The sequence below is a fragment of the Macrobrachium nipponense genome, chromosome 33, assembly GCF_015104395.2.
Source record: "Macrobrachium nipponense isolate FS-2020 chromosome 33, ASM1510439v2, whole genome shotgun sequence".
Lineage (NCBI taxonomy): Eukaryota > Metazoa > Arthropoda > Malacostraca > Decapoda > Palaemonidae > Macrobrachium > Macrobrachium nipponense.
Genome location: NC_087219.1, coordinates 35660611 through 35675610, shown reverse-complemented (window position 1 = coordinate 35675610; position 15000 = coordinate 35660611). Strand labels below are relative to the sequence as shown.

General features: G+C 37.5%; 1 protein-coding gene across 1 annotated transcript in view; it reads right to left on the bottom strand.

Annotated features, from left to right (window-relative positions):
- The window catches only part of LOC135202834 (thrombospondin type-1 domain-containing protein 7A-like), a 38488-nt gene extending 25538 nt beyond the window's left edge, over positions 1-12950 (bottom strand). The window contains 5 exon segments of the mRNA XM_064232293.1: positions 1204-1307; positions 2098-2277; positions 9207-9334; positions 11481-11610; positions 12044-12950. Of these exon segments, the coding sequence (XP_064088363.1) occupies positions 1204-1307; positions 2098-2277; positions 9207-9334; positions 11481-11610; positions 12044-12897 (1396 nt within the window). The 5' untranslated portion in view covers positions 12898-12950.
- Between the last annotated feature and the right edge of the window lie 2050 nt (positions 12951-15000).

Here is a 15000-nt window from a genome sequence, read left to right as displayed (position 1 = left end):
TTTCGCCTTTTCTGCGAAGCCCAGGACAAACAAAGCCCATTTCCATCTGACACATACACACGTAAACACACACACACTATATATATATATATATATATATATATATATATATATATATATATATATATATATATATATATATATATATAAAGGTATAAGCCACGAAGGAAAAATAAACAACGGAGTCTGCAAGATCTTTTGATTCGACGGCCTTTACTCAGCAGACAATCTGACTTACATGAGGAATTTACAATACAGGAAAGGTCGTATAACTGACAGATGGGGATTATAACGAGATTAGTACCTAGAATCCGGCACACCTGGAGAATGAGTAACCTTTCCAAACAAGCATAAACATGGGTACAATTTAAAAAACAGAAAGATTAAGTCCCACTGCTCAGACACAGGGACAAGACAATTAAAAGATTATACAAGGCAACAGCTGACCAATTCAGATCTTTGGTAAACAAAAACTTATTCACAAAACATATTAAACATACATATACATTAACGGATTTGAAACCATTAAATCATTGTTAAAAGCCTTTCAGGTCAACCTTGTTTTTTCTTATAATAACACACTAAAAGGAATGTTAATAAAAAATGGCCCCAGGGAAAGCAACAACGTAATATATAAAATTCCATGTATGGACTGCCCTTCTTTTTATCTTGGACAATCGAGCAAGGTCTTAGAAGTAAGATTAAACCAGCATAAATATTCTGTAAAAACTGGACATACATCTAATGCAATAGTCATTCATTTAAGTGAAAATAACCATCGGATAAATTGGATTGGTAGTTCAGTAATTGCTAGATCAAAAGATGTCTTATCACGAAATCTTTTAGAATCTGCCATAATACACCTAACTTTCCATTGTAATTTTAATATTACTCATGGCCTGTTTCATTTAGACCCTTGTATTTGTAACATGTTTAAGAATGACCCAAAAGATATAATTACAGACTTAAATACAAATTAGTTGCCTTGGAGATATCTTCGTTGTATATATATGTTTAATATGTTTTGTGAATGAATAAATAAATATATATATATATATAATATATTATATATATATATATATATATATATATATATATATATATATATATATACATATGGAGAGTGGGGGTCTTGGCATTTATTGCGGGAAGAGATTGCCTATCGGGTTCAACATGATCCAATAATACCCAGCAGTAACCTACCTGGCGTGGCTGGAGACACGGTTGCCGAGCAGTCTTCAACGGTACACAAACCCCAGTTTGACCAGGGTCCAACGACACAGTCTCTTTCACATCCCACTTCGCACCTTCGGTAAGAGAGAATCAAGAAAATGACAATTATTAAATTGAAGAGGGTATATATAATGTGTATGTAGAAAATGACAGGAAATAAATCGAAAATTGCATATTTCTACGTGTCCAAATGCTTGAGAATAATCTGATACGTGATGCATATGTATACGGATGTGTCAGGGAAAATTAAACACTGCACTGAGTGACTGTTCTTTGGAAGATGTCTGAGATATGGAGACGAAACCGGTTAGGTGATACACCTGGTGGAGAATTTTCCTTGTGATTTTATATGTTTGTATATATATAATATATATGTATGTATATATATATATATATATATATATATATATATATACATATATATATATATATATATATGTATATATATATATATATATATATATATATATATATATATATATATATATATATACACACACACACACACACACACACACACACAACACATACATATATATATACTATATATATATATATATATATATATATATATATATATATTATATATATATATATAATATATATACATACATATATATATATATATATATATATATATATATATATATATATATCAAGGTAATGCTATGTATATATATGTAAAACAAAACACTGCTTTCTCGTTATTTCAAATGGAAAAATAAAGTCCACAATGACATATATTTAGTATTGCTACATACAGGAAGCTCACGCCAACTTGATCAGTTGGCCTCTTCGGTCCTGATCTTCCTCTATATGGCAATATACATACATACTATTGCTGTTTAAAATAATGCTTATTACCTCTGCACTCTGGGTGGGGGCTCGACGTGTATACACAAGTCGTCGTGTACGGGGATCTGATCAGCCGCCCTGACGCAGGTCAGCTGACGTGTCTGGACACCTCCGCCGCACTCGATGGGCGTCTCCTCCGTCCCTGCGGAGGCCATGCACGGACCCCAGGCTGAGCTCACCCATTGGTACCTGGAAGAATGGGATAAAGAGGGTAAGGGCAGTTGAAAATGATGCTTTTTCTGGAAGATGGGCAATGGAATAACCCATTGGTACCTGGATGAATGGGATGAAGAGGGTAAGGACAGTGGAACATTATTCTTTTCTGGAAGGTGGGCAATGGAATAAGCCATTGGTACCTGGAAGAATGGGATGAAGAGGGTAAGGACGACCGAAAATGGATGCTCTGCTGTGGAAGTAGCCATTGATACCTGGAAGAATAAGAAAAGATGGTGAGGGCAGCTGAAAATTATGCTTTTTTGGTAGGTGGGCTCTGGAGTAACCTATTGGTACCTGAAAGAATGAGATAAGAGGGGGAGGACGAGGATAATTGGAAATGTTGCCTATTCCCAAGATATTTAAGCTCTGGTATTATCTATAGATACCTGAAAAAATGAGCCAAAAGAGGTTGAAGGCAACTGAAAATTATGCTTTTCTGGAAGGTGGGCTCTGGAATAACCTATTAGTTCCTGTAATAATGAGGTAAAGAATGTGAAGGCAACTAAGAATTAGGTTTTTCTGGAAGGTGGGTTCTGGAATAACCTATTGGTACCTGTAATAATGAGGTAAAGAGTGTGAAGGCAACTAAAAATTATGCTTTTCTGGAAGGTGGGTTCTGGAATTACCCTTTGGTACTTGGAAAGAGGACGCAAAAGTGGGGAAGGACAACTAACAGTGATGCTATATTAGAAGTTGTGTTCTGGAATTACCCATTGGTACTTGGAAGAATGAGGCAAAGAAAGTAAGGACAGCGGGAAGTGGTGTCCTTTTGGGAGTTGTGTTATGGAATTACCTATTGGTACTTGGAAGAATGAAGCAAAGAGGGCGAGGACTTTTGTTCTGGAATTACACTTTGGTATCTGGAAGAATGAGACAAAGAGGGTGAGAACCACTGGAAATGATGACTGTTTGAAAGTTAGGAGGAAAGAGGGCAGGACACCTGGAAATGGTTCCAGTTTGAAAGTTCTACTCTGGAATTACCTATTGGTACCTGGAAGAAAGAGGAATTCGGTCTGTAACTTTTGTCCAACGCCCTTTGGAAATGGGTGCTCTTTTTTTATTAAGTAAAATCTGGAGGAAGGGATTACTTGGGAAAATAAAACGTTAAGCCTGTTTAGATAGAGCGTTTTATCGACGTTGTTTAAATTCGGGCAAATAAAGTTTCCTCTTATTTTTTTTCCCTTTATAAGATGGAGAGGTCATAATTAAGATGGACTTTCTTGTTTCGAAATGGCCTTCAGTATCAAAGCGTGTTTAAAATTATTAATCCATAGTGTAATTGATAAAGGAATTTTTAATGCGTTTTAACTAAATAATTATTATGTCGTGTAGCGAGAGGGCCATTAGTTCCACTTAAACTTGAAATTTCAACATGAGAACGTATCTAATTTAAACACTTACAGTGCACTTCGGAAAGAAAATATTCCACTGATTCACTTTTGACTGGAAAAATATAATACAACAATCAACATATTTAACTATCTCTCTTCGCTTTGAAAGATACAGTCTAATGGTCAAAATATTCCACTGTTTCCCTTTGTTTTGAAAAATACAATCTAACAACCAAAATATTGCACTGCTTGCTTGCGGTTTAAAAACAAAATATGTCAAAATGTTCCAATACTTACTTTTGTTTTAAAATATTATTTAACAATCAAACTATTCCACTAGCTGGGGCAGTGCAAGTTTATTAGTCTGAGGGCCACCTGTGTGTATTATACATACATACATACACACACACATATATATATATATATATATATATATATATATATATATATATATATATATAGAGAGAGAGAGAGAGAGAGAGAACCGAGAGAGAGAGAGAGAGAGAGAGAGAGAAGAGAGAGAGAGGAGGAGAGGGGACATTGTAGTTATATCCTAAATATTTATTTACATCAGATGAGCGAGGATATATATATATATATATATATATATATATATATATATATATATATATATATATATATATATATATATATATATACACATGTATGTGTTCTTGCTCATCTGAGTGTAAATAAATATTTAGGAATATATATTGCAATGAAATCCTTAAGGATTTCTGTACAGTTTTAATTATCAATATTTAACCAATAACTACAATACAATGTATATATATATTATATATATATATATCTATATATATATATATATATATATATATATATATATATATATTGTAGTTATTGATTATGCAAGGCATATTTCTTTTCTTCAGGATAAGCGGCAAATCTAATGTTTGTGATATAATAAGAGAAATATACTTTATTTTTTTTTCTAGCGGGCCACCTTCAAAATCAAACGGGCCACTTTAGGCCCACGGGCATGGGGATTTGCTTTAAAGTATATGTAATCTAGCACCCAAAATATTCCACCGTTTCCTTGTGCTTTGGAAAATATAATATAGCAAAAAATTCTTTCGTTAGTTTATTTTTTTCCGTTCGACGAATTTAAGAGCATCGTTGTGTTTCGGTTGAACAAATTCAATTACATTTTCTCTTTCCTTTTAAAAGAAAGTTTAGGCAGTTTTTTTTATAGCCGTAATAAATTACAGCAGAAAATGGCGCTTAAAGACGAAATAAATTACCTTACTGGAGTAAAACAAAGAATATATGAACCCGAACTACCTGGTCCCTTTAGAGAATATTGTTTGCAATATTCTTTGCTGGAATCGTATTTAGTCTTTAGATTTATTATCCATTATTATTCTTATTATTATTATTATTATTATTATTATATTTTATTAAAAATACTCATAGTAGCATGAGGCTTAAAATGGAGAAATAAAGCAACAGTTATGTAATATGTACACATATTAAAGATAAAACTGTAAGGATAGCTTTCATATAGATTACACTTTTATCTTTTAATTATTTACAATTACATAACTGTGGATTTATTTCTCCATTATCATTATTATTATCATTTTTTATAAGAATCTTAAAATCACACCAGTCGTTAAAATTGTGCAAAAACCACAATGATTTCATTGCAAATATACTTATATGCCTAAATATTTATTTAAGCTATATGAACGAGGACAATTCACTATTTTTATAATTATTATTATTATTATTATTATTATTATTATTATTATTATTATTATTATTATTATTATTGTACTTAGGAAGCAGACCCTCTCTCAAGCATACTTTATTAAAAGTAATGGCTACTTCAGCAGCGTTAACATTGTAGAGATTCTCTCATTTTGCGAATAGCGGCTTTTTCCGTGCTACTTAAACAGGCTAGTAGAGCGCCTATAGAAATAATTTTCTTAATGGCGTCCTCTTCTTCACGGTAATGGGAACTCATGAAGGCTTTGTAGTACAGCTTGATATTATCCTGGGGGCGGGGCTGCGGGCTCTCACTACCGTACCATTTCTCCAGGGCTGTGCGGACTTCCTTGCTGATTAATTTATTTGAGTACCGTTCTTTATTCACAAGTACTTGGGAGGCGCGGTCGAGTTCCTGGTGAGTGTCCTGCCAGGTTGAGCAGTGGGAGAGGGCCCTCCTGACGAAGGCCCTGACGGTGGTGCTTTTGAATCTGGCGGGGCACTCGCTGTCTCCGTTGAGGCAAAGTCCTAAATTGGTTTTCTTTGTGTAGACTGAAGTACGGAGACCGTCTTCCGGCCTGCTTACAAGGACGTCGAGGAAGGGGAGCCGATCGTCGGAGCTGCGTTCGACTGTGTAGTTCAGCACACTACACCTGCTGAAATGCTTGACGGAGGGCTTCTACCTCATCCTCGGCGTCGACTTGCACAAAGATGTCGTCATATAACGTTATATTGACGACATCTTTGTGCAAGTCGACGCCGAGGATGAGGTAGAATCACGCCCGCACCAAACATCACGAGGCCATCTCCCGAGATGTCATCATAAAGAACACGAAGATCATCGGGAAGGCCCCCTGATGCCCGTCGGTTGGCGCCTGCTGGAGGCGCTACTCATCCAGCAAATAAACCTAATCTGAATACGACGCAGGAAGAATTTCTCCTCCCTACGAGTATGAGAAGACCTGCCACCAACAATGACACCACCGATCATGACAACTCTATGGATGACAAACGCCCCCGAACGAGGTACTCCTGCAGCCGATGGAAATCAAAGTAGCCGTGACGTCCCACAGCGTAGCGCAACGCCCATCAATGTTACAGCGCCGACCTTAGGAGTCCAGGCGGCTGCAGGATATGCTGCAAACGCAACCATCGGCCCGAAGAAAGTGGCTTGAGACCTGGCTCAGGCAGCCAATGAAAACAAGACTCACCGCCACCAGCCAATAGGAGACAAGCATGGGGCAGACCCCCTGCTGTCAGCACAGATATAAGGAGGACGGACACCGCACCAAGATCAGTCCACCCTCAGCTTCCCAGCCCGAGGATGTCTGGCAGCTCCAGACGAAAGCTCGCTTTAAGAAAGAGAGAGAGAGAGAGAGAGAGAGAGAGAGAGAGAGAGAGAGAGAGAAAAACCTTAAATGCTTTTATTACTATTGGTATCATAGTTTATCTGTAAATTCAAATATATACACCTATTTTGACCCTGTATTTTACCATGACCTCTATAGGCGCTCTACTAGCCTGTTTTAAGTAGCACGGAAAAAGCCGCTATCGCAAAATAGAGAAGAATCTCTACAAGTGTAACGCTGCTGAAGTAGCCATTACTTTTAATAAAGTATTAATTATTATTATTATTATTGTTGTTGTTGTTGATGTTGTTGTTGTTGTTGTCGTTTTTGTTGTTGTTGTATGTCTATGTTCTTCATCATACCTATAGGGGTCATCGCAAAACATGACTAACACTAAAACAGGTTTTCAGTTTAATATGCAAAGTAGATTTAGTTCAATTACCCAACAAAAGATTGATTTATCTTTTATTATAACTTTTTACTCATTTATTTTTAGTTTGGCTAAAAGTAAGAGTCTGTATAATATCTGCTTGCAACTAATCAACAATATCATTACCCAATAAATATTTTTCAGGTTGAAAACTAAAAAAAATGGGAAATCTCTGAACTGGAATAAACTGATATTACACACTGATCGCAGTTGCATAAACACTCATTATAATCTCCACTGAAAACTATTAAAGTTTATTAAACTTTACGGACCATAATTCGCATATTAGCCAGTTGATAATCTGGATGAGGGGAAATCATTGGATGACGTGATAAAATTCTGACATGGAATTCATAGAGGGATAAAAAGTATTCGTTTCCACAGAGATTTTAATATGTCTTTATTTTTACCTAAACACCGAATTTAACTTCATAGTTTTCTGCGCATAGTCTCTCTCTCTCTCTCTCTCTCTCTCTCTCTCTCTCTCTCTCTCTCTCTCTCTCTCTCTCTCTCTCTTATTTTCATTTCTCACATTAATGGACTAAATTATTTAATATCATTGAAAGTATGTATATTTTGAATTATCATAAGACTAAAAATACAGACAAAGCCTACATCACCCAATAAAGAGAGAGAGAGAGAGAGAGAGAGAGAGACTACTGTATTATGCAGAGTGAACATAAAGGGTGTCTATTTCTCACTGCGAGCCCATTCGGGTTTATGAGGAGACTAAGTGAATATAGTCAGAGAGAGAGAGAGAGAGAGAGAGAGAGAGAGAGAGAGAGAGAGGTGGGGGGAGGGGTGAGAATTGCTTTTGTGTCAGAGTTGCCAAGGGGAATTTTTTCATTCAATTCATTTTATGATGTCTTGTAAAACCAGTAACTTTCCTGTCCACGACATAATTTCTTTTTCTCAACTATACAGTAGCTAATGTCAAGGGGCTACCTAATATCCGTATACTGCCCAGGCGAGAAGGAGACTGAAAAAGGAAAATGTATATGATTAAGAAGTGAACTAGACCTGAATAGACTTCTCAGACTCTCCTCTTGAATTTCCTGTTCTTGACTGACCAAATCTCCACGGGCTAAATTGGAATGAGGATTGAGAACTTATCAAGGATGCTATAGTTTTCAAATTTTATAATAAAAAACCATAAGGTACATAATTATAAATATAATTCTACGGATAATAAAAGAGAGAAACATTCAGCAGAATCAGGTGAGAAAGCCAAGACATAGACATTTATACTGGAAGAAGAATTAAGTGAGATAATAGAAGATTCATATCACGAACCAATAAAGTTAATGAATAAAGAAAAATTGGAAAATCAGGTGAAACGAAGGAAAACACGAGAATAATGATTGTAATTAAAAAGAAGAATCTTTACAGAAAGAAAGACATTTTAATGTGAAATAATAATACAAGATGATATTATTCATTTCCTTCACTTCAAACATTACCTAAGTGTAGGGGTAAATATAACTTGTCAATAAATTTAGAAAGGGATGATAGCAAAACAATCTACCTCCAGAAAATACAATACATTTCGTCAACAGATTAAAGAAGATAGGTCAATAGGAAAGGATAATAGAATAGTTGCAAAATCATACAGGAAGCCAGAAGACCAACAAACAAACAAACAATGAAATATAATAAATAAATTTAGAAAGAGATAATAGCAAAACAATCTACCTCAGAAAAATATAATACCATTTCATAAACCGATTTCAAAAATAGGTCAATAGGAGAGGATAATAGATTAGTTACAAAGACACATAGGAAGCCGGGAGACCGTCAAACAAACAAACAATGAAATTTAATAAATAAATTTAGAAAGAGAATAATAGCAAGATAATATACACCACGAAAATATAATACCATTTTATAAACATATTTCAAAGATAGGTCAATAGGAAAGGATAATAGAGTAGTTGCAAAGTTATATAAGGAAGCAGGGACCGAAAACAATAAACAAACAATTAAAAAAAAAAAAAAAAAAAAAAAAAAAAAAAAAAAAAAGGGAGACCCAAATTCTGGAGGTCCCACTTGGGAAGGAGGTCTTACTTGGTATCGCAGGGCTGCAGACTCGGGTCTGGCAGGGTGTGTTTCTCGAGCAGATGAGGGCAGGGGACTCCGTTCCCCTGCTGCAGGGCCAGGCCCCTTCTCCTCCTCTCCCTCACTTCTCTCACGACCTGCAAGAGAGAGAGAGAGAGAGAGAGAGAGAGAGAATGAGAGAGATATTAGGACGTTTTCAAGGGCCTCGTCTTTGGCGGGGAAATCGGGCTGAAGGAATTAGGCCTTTTTTTCGGAAGAAACGTTTGCATGAGAATGAGAATGGAAATGAATGATCTTTAATCCGAGTCAGTGAGAGAGAGAGAGAGAGAGAGAGAGAGAGAGAGAGAGAGAGAGAGAGAGAGAGAAAACAAAGCACAGCCGAAATATGAGAACATCAATACAAAGGAGAAGAGGAGGGTAATAAATTTACATAGAAACAGATGAGAGAGAGAGAGAGAGAGAGAGAGAGAGAGAGAGAGAGAGAGAGAGAATGTTATTGAAAACCAAGCACCACCGAAATAGAAGAGCATCAGTGCAAAGGTGAAGAAGAGGGTAATAATTTCACATAGATGAGAGAGAGAGAGAGAGAGAGAGAGAGAGAGAGAGAGAGAGAGAGAGTTTAATTGAAAACCAAGCACAACAGAAATAGAAGAGTATCAATACAAATAATGCGTACAGAGGAGGGAAGGAGAGGGAGATTCTAAGAAAAAGCAGTAACAAATGGAGGAGAGAGAGAGAGAGAGAGAGAGAGAGAGAGAGAGAGAGAGAGAGAGAGAGAGAGAGAAATTGCTGTCTTCTCGCGAAGGCAGGAAAAATAAATTGTTTAATTAAAGCCAGCTTGAGAACAATGTTGATCCTAGAGAGAGATGATTCTAGAGAGAGAGGGAGAGGAGAGAGAGAGAGAGAGAGAGAGTGTGTATATTTTGGGATCGCCATGAAATAATTCCACCAGTGAAATGTTACCTAAAGACAGTGGAACTGAAACAAGATAGAGGGATAGATAGCGAGCTAGCTTTATGTTAAAGTTTATAAAATATTGTTAGAATGACGTTAGTAAAAGCTATTGATTAAAAATCTTGACATTTTATGGATCAGATTTGATCATATTTTGATTTATTTCCTAGTGGTAGCCGATCAGAATTGACAGGCAATTTAACTGATATTTATTGCCTTCATAACAATACCTTTTTTTATCAATTAATATATTTTTTTATTGGTATTAATTTGGAAGAACGAAACAATATTCCTCAGAAAAATATGATATATTTTATGATGAGGAATTTTCATAAGCACTCCCATAGATTTGGGACGTTGAAGAAACATTGAATGTAACTCTCTCTCTCTCTCTCTCTCTCTCTCTCTCTCTCTCTCTCTCTCGGTGTGCGAGAAAAATTAGAAGCATTGTTCTTGAATATACGAAAAAAATTAGAAGCATTGTTCTTGAATATAATCTCTCTCTCTCTCTCTCTCTCTCTCTCTCTCTCTCTCTCTCTCTCTCTCTCTCTCTCTCAGTTAAAAGGGTCTTAGCAGCTGCATTAGTCATATTGCTGAAGACATAGGCAATATATCCAGCGCAAAACTCCGCATTATGTGTCATGTTTCCTGCAGTGCGTCCTCCATTCTAATGCACGAGAGAGAGAGAGAGAGAGAGAGAGAGAGAGAGAGAGAGAGAGAGAGAGAGAGAGAGGATGGTCTATGGGGATGCGGAAGGAAGGGTCCTGTGATTAATGATAATAATAAATTTCTTCAGTTTCATTGCTCTCAATAGAATAAAGAATTATGAATCTACTAGTGGTACTTATGAATATTTCATTATACTACATCCTTTTTAAAGAAACATATATCTATGGCATCTGAAACAATGCCACTAACCAAGATATGGCAAATATGAAACACAAACTTCTTCGTACAAATAAGCATCTCTATAGCTAAAGATCTTGAGTTGAAAATAAAACAATGAATCTGCTGCCAAAACGCAAATTCGTAAAGATGCAAAGAATATCTCTTGTAAATCAAAACGACTTAGAACGTTTGAAAATGTAAAAATTAAAAGTAGAGAAGTCGAATGCAAAAAGGTGATATTAAAAAATAGTTAAACCTATTTATATATAAAGACGCATACACACGCATTATATATATATATATATATATATATATATATATATATATATATATATATATATATATATATATATATATATATCATAGTGTGCGTGGGTGAGGGTGGCTGTGTATAAGTTAAACTAACTTGCTCTGAACATTACTACTTTTCCAGGATCTTACCAGTCCATTTGGAGCAATGCATCCCGGGACAATAGTTTCCCAACTGGACCACTGAGTGACAAGACAGTCCCGGTCCACAATACAGGTCCGGTACCTCATGGCCTGGAACTCAATGGCTGAGATGCAGAACCTTTGAGATATAAAGAGAATAATGATTAATCTTAAAAACACTTAAACTCTTAGAGGAAAAGGTTAGGTTAGGTTATGTTCGGTTAAAGTACAATGTCTAGCCTGAACTCAGTGACTGAGATGTCGCAGTGACCGCTTAACTCTTTGTCTTCCCATATTTTGGGATTTTATCGATATATACGCAGTGAATAATCACATTTACACTGTCCAGCAATACTGCAAGTCTTAAGTAATGTTAGATCTTGTAAGTTTTGTATCAGGGAGTGACTCCTACCTAAGAAAACTAAAATTAAAAATTTTATGTACAATAGCTCATACAAATATAAACTATTACATGATAACCCTTATACAGAGTGGTTGTCCGGTATCATAAAAAACCAAGATGGTAATGATATAAACTAAGGGCCAAAGGTCAGGGTACCACTACTGCTCACCTGAGTGGAAGTCGAGTTCCATTGCTGTGAATGCAAGCCATCTTCCTCTCTTGGCGTCCGACGACCGGCAAATTGTCATGATCCTCCTCCTCTGTGCCGTTGTCTTCCTCTGGGGCAATCATCTCCTCATCAACATTGAGGATCTTCTCTTCTTCGTCTGAGAGCACCTCCTCGGGCACGTCTTCATCGTAGTGACCCTGAATGAGGTTCGACGACTCGTCAAAGTCTTTGTGCCGAGGTCCCAGAATTGAGTTGTAACTCCTACCCCAGTCTCTTTTCAGGGAGAGGCCCAGAAGACCCCGCTTTGGAAATGAAGCAAACTCTCTTTCTTTATCCCAGGGTTCTGGTAATTCTGCCCTGGTCCTTTTGCCCAGTCTTTCCCCTACGACTCCAGGTCCTCTGTGACCCTCCAGCCGTCTCCCCTGTCTCTTCTCGGGCGTCACTCCATCGCCCCTAAGGCCTTGGCACGGCCCCCACTTCCCTACTCTCAGTTTCACATTAGGAGAAGAAGAAGAATCCAATAAGGCTTCCTCGCGAAGGAGAGAGGAGGAAGAGATGTTCAGGCATTCGCCGGGACACGGACGGGATTGGATGAGAGCAGGGCAACCTTCACCCCCTTGGGACGGCGCTACGAGAACGGTCCGCGTGCGGTGACTGGAGGAGTCTTGGCAAGAACATGTTGACCATCTACTCCAGGGGCCCACAATGCAGTTCTGGGGACAGGGAGTCTTGCAGTGGATGGCCCTGGCTGGTGGTGGTGTGCTGCACTCTGAGTCTGTGTATGATATGCTGCCGTGGACCCTGCAGATGACGAACCTCAGCCGGTATCCTCTGCATAATCCCTCCGAGTCCATGAAGCGCTCTTTGTCCAGTATGCATGGCGACCAATTGCCGGCTTCCCATTTCCCACCTGGAAAGACAAAGGAGACATATAGTGCTATCCAGTATCCCGATATATGACTTTCCAAAACAACATCACTCTATACAGTTGTGTAATGGTGTAAGAGAGAGATTCAGAAAAGTAGAATAAAATACACAGACTAATTAACCTCTATTGCCTGTGAAACATGCTCAGATATGGGTAAGGAATAACTGTGCCATAGTAGATTCACATCAACCGTGCATTTGATGTATAGGCCAGTCCCTTACGACGCTCTTGATTGGCTGTTGATAAGCCAATCACAGGGCTGGAAACTCTCAGTCTCTCGAGAGAGTTCACATGAGTAGAATCTATGTCCCACCTCTCTTGAGGGATACGTCTTTCAAGAGAGGTGGAACATAAATCCTACCTATGTAAACTCTCGAGATAGACTGAGAATTTCCAGCCCTGTGATTGGCGTATCAACAGCCAATCAGGAGCGTCGTAAGGAACTGGTCTAGACATCAAATGCACGATTGATGTGAATCTACTATAGTATGTTCCAATCCACTCATTAGGTTGTGTCCCCACTACAGAAAAGCACGTCACAAACACACCTACAACATGTCTGCAACTTATTCACACATCGCAAAAAAGTCGAAAACAAGTAAACAAGTCAGCGACCATAAGGGAAGAATGAACCATCGGCAAATGCTGGACAAACATATGGAACACTGGTTATAACTACCAATAAGTCGTATACACAACTTGTTCTTCATGTGTGTGCAACAAGTTGGTGACGTGTTTACATATGCTTTACATCAATATGGATGGCGCCTGACATGTACATACTTTGAATGTATTACTCCATTCAAGGTATGTACCTGCAAGGCCTCATGCAACTGATAAAGAGTACATCTGGAGTAATATAGAATAAGTCTATAGTATTACAAGAGGAATCTGGAATAATACAAGATAAATCTATTTGGAAAATAGAAATTAAGGGAATTTTAGTTTTACCAGACCACTGAGCTGATCAACAGCTCTCCAAGGGCTGGCCCAAAGGACTAGAATTTTTTTACGTGGCCAGGAATCAGTTTGTTTCTTAGCCACGGGACTTACATCTTATTGTGGGATTGTAACCGTATCATATCGAGAAGTGAAATCCCAATCAACAGACATAAATTCCTCTGACTCCTCACTGGGCGGCCGTGGAAGCAAACTCCGGCTACCAGATTGATAGTCGAGCACGGAACCCACTCATCCAGTAAGGAACTCCTTTGGAAAATAACAATTCACTTTCATATGAAAAAAGGATGGATAAGAACCAAAACTTCAACTTAAATTTTTCCACCACAGTCTTGTATAAACTGACTAGGAATGCCTGAATAATGCCTTCTAGCCCTGAGAGGTAACGAGAGGATGATATGTGAAAAACTACCTGCCAGTTTTTATTTACAAGAGGAAAACTGGCAAACAGTTTGCATACTATTGGAAGAAAACTACTGGACATTTATTTAATCTGCAAGAGGAATACTGGCAAACAGTTTTCCCGTACAAGAGGAATCCTGGTCGACAGTTTTCGTCTACAGGAGGAAAACTACTAGACATTTCTCGCCTACAAGATGAAAACTACCGCTACAAGAGAAAGACTGCTGGGCAGTTATCATCTTTGAGAGGAAAATTATCAGCCACTTTTCATATACGAGAGGAAAACTGTCGGGAAGTAGTTTTCAACCAAAACAGGATAACTGCCGGATAGTTTTCATCTATGAGAGTTTTTATCTATGAGAGGAAAACTGCCGGACTGTTTTCTTCTACGAAAGGATTTCATCTACGAGAGGAAAACTACCTGACAGTTTTCATATACAATACGAAAACTTTCAGGCAGTTTTCCTCTACGTAGGAAAATTGCAGGATAGTTTTTGTCTACGAGAGGAAACAGCCAGGCAGTTTTCATCTACAATATGAAAATTTTCAGGCAGTTTTCCTCAAAAAGAGGAAAACTGCTAGACAGTTTTCCTCTATGCAAGGAGATTTCGTCTACAAGAGGAAAACTGCGGAACAGTTTTTGTCTACGAGAGGTAAACGTCCTGAC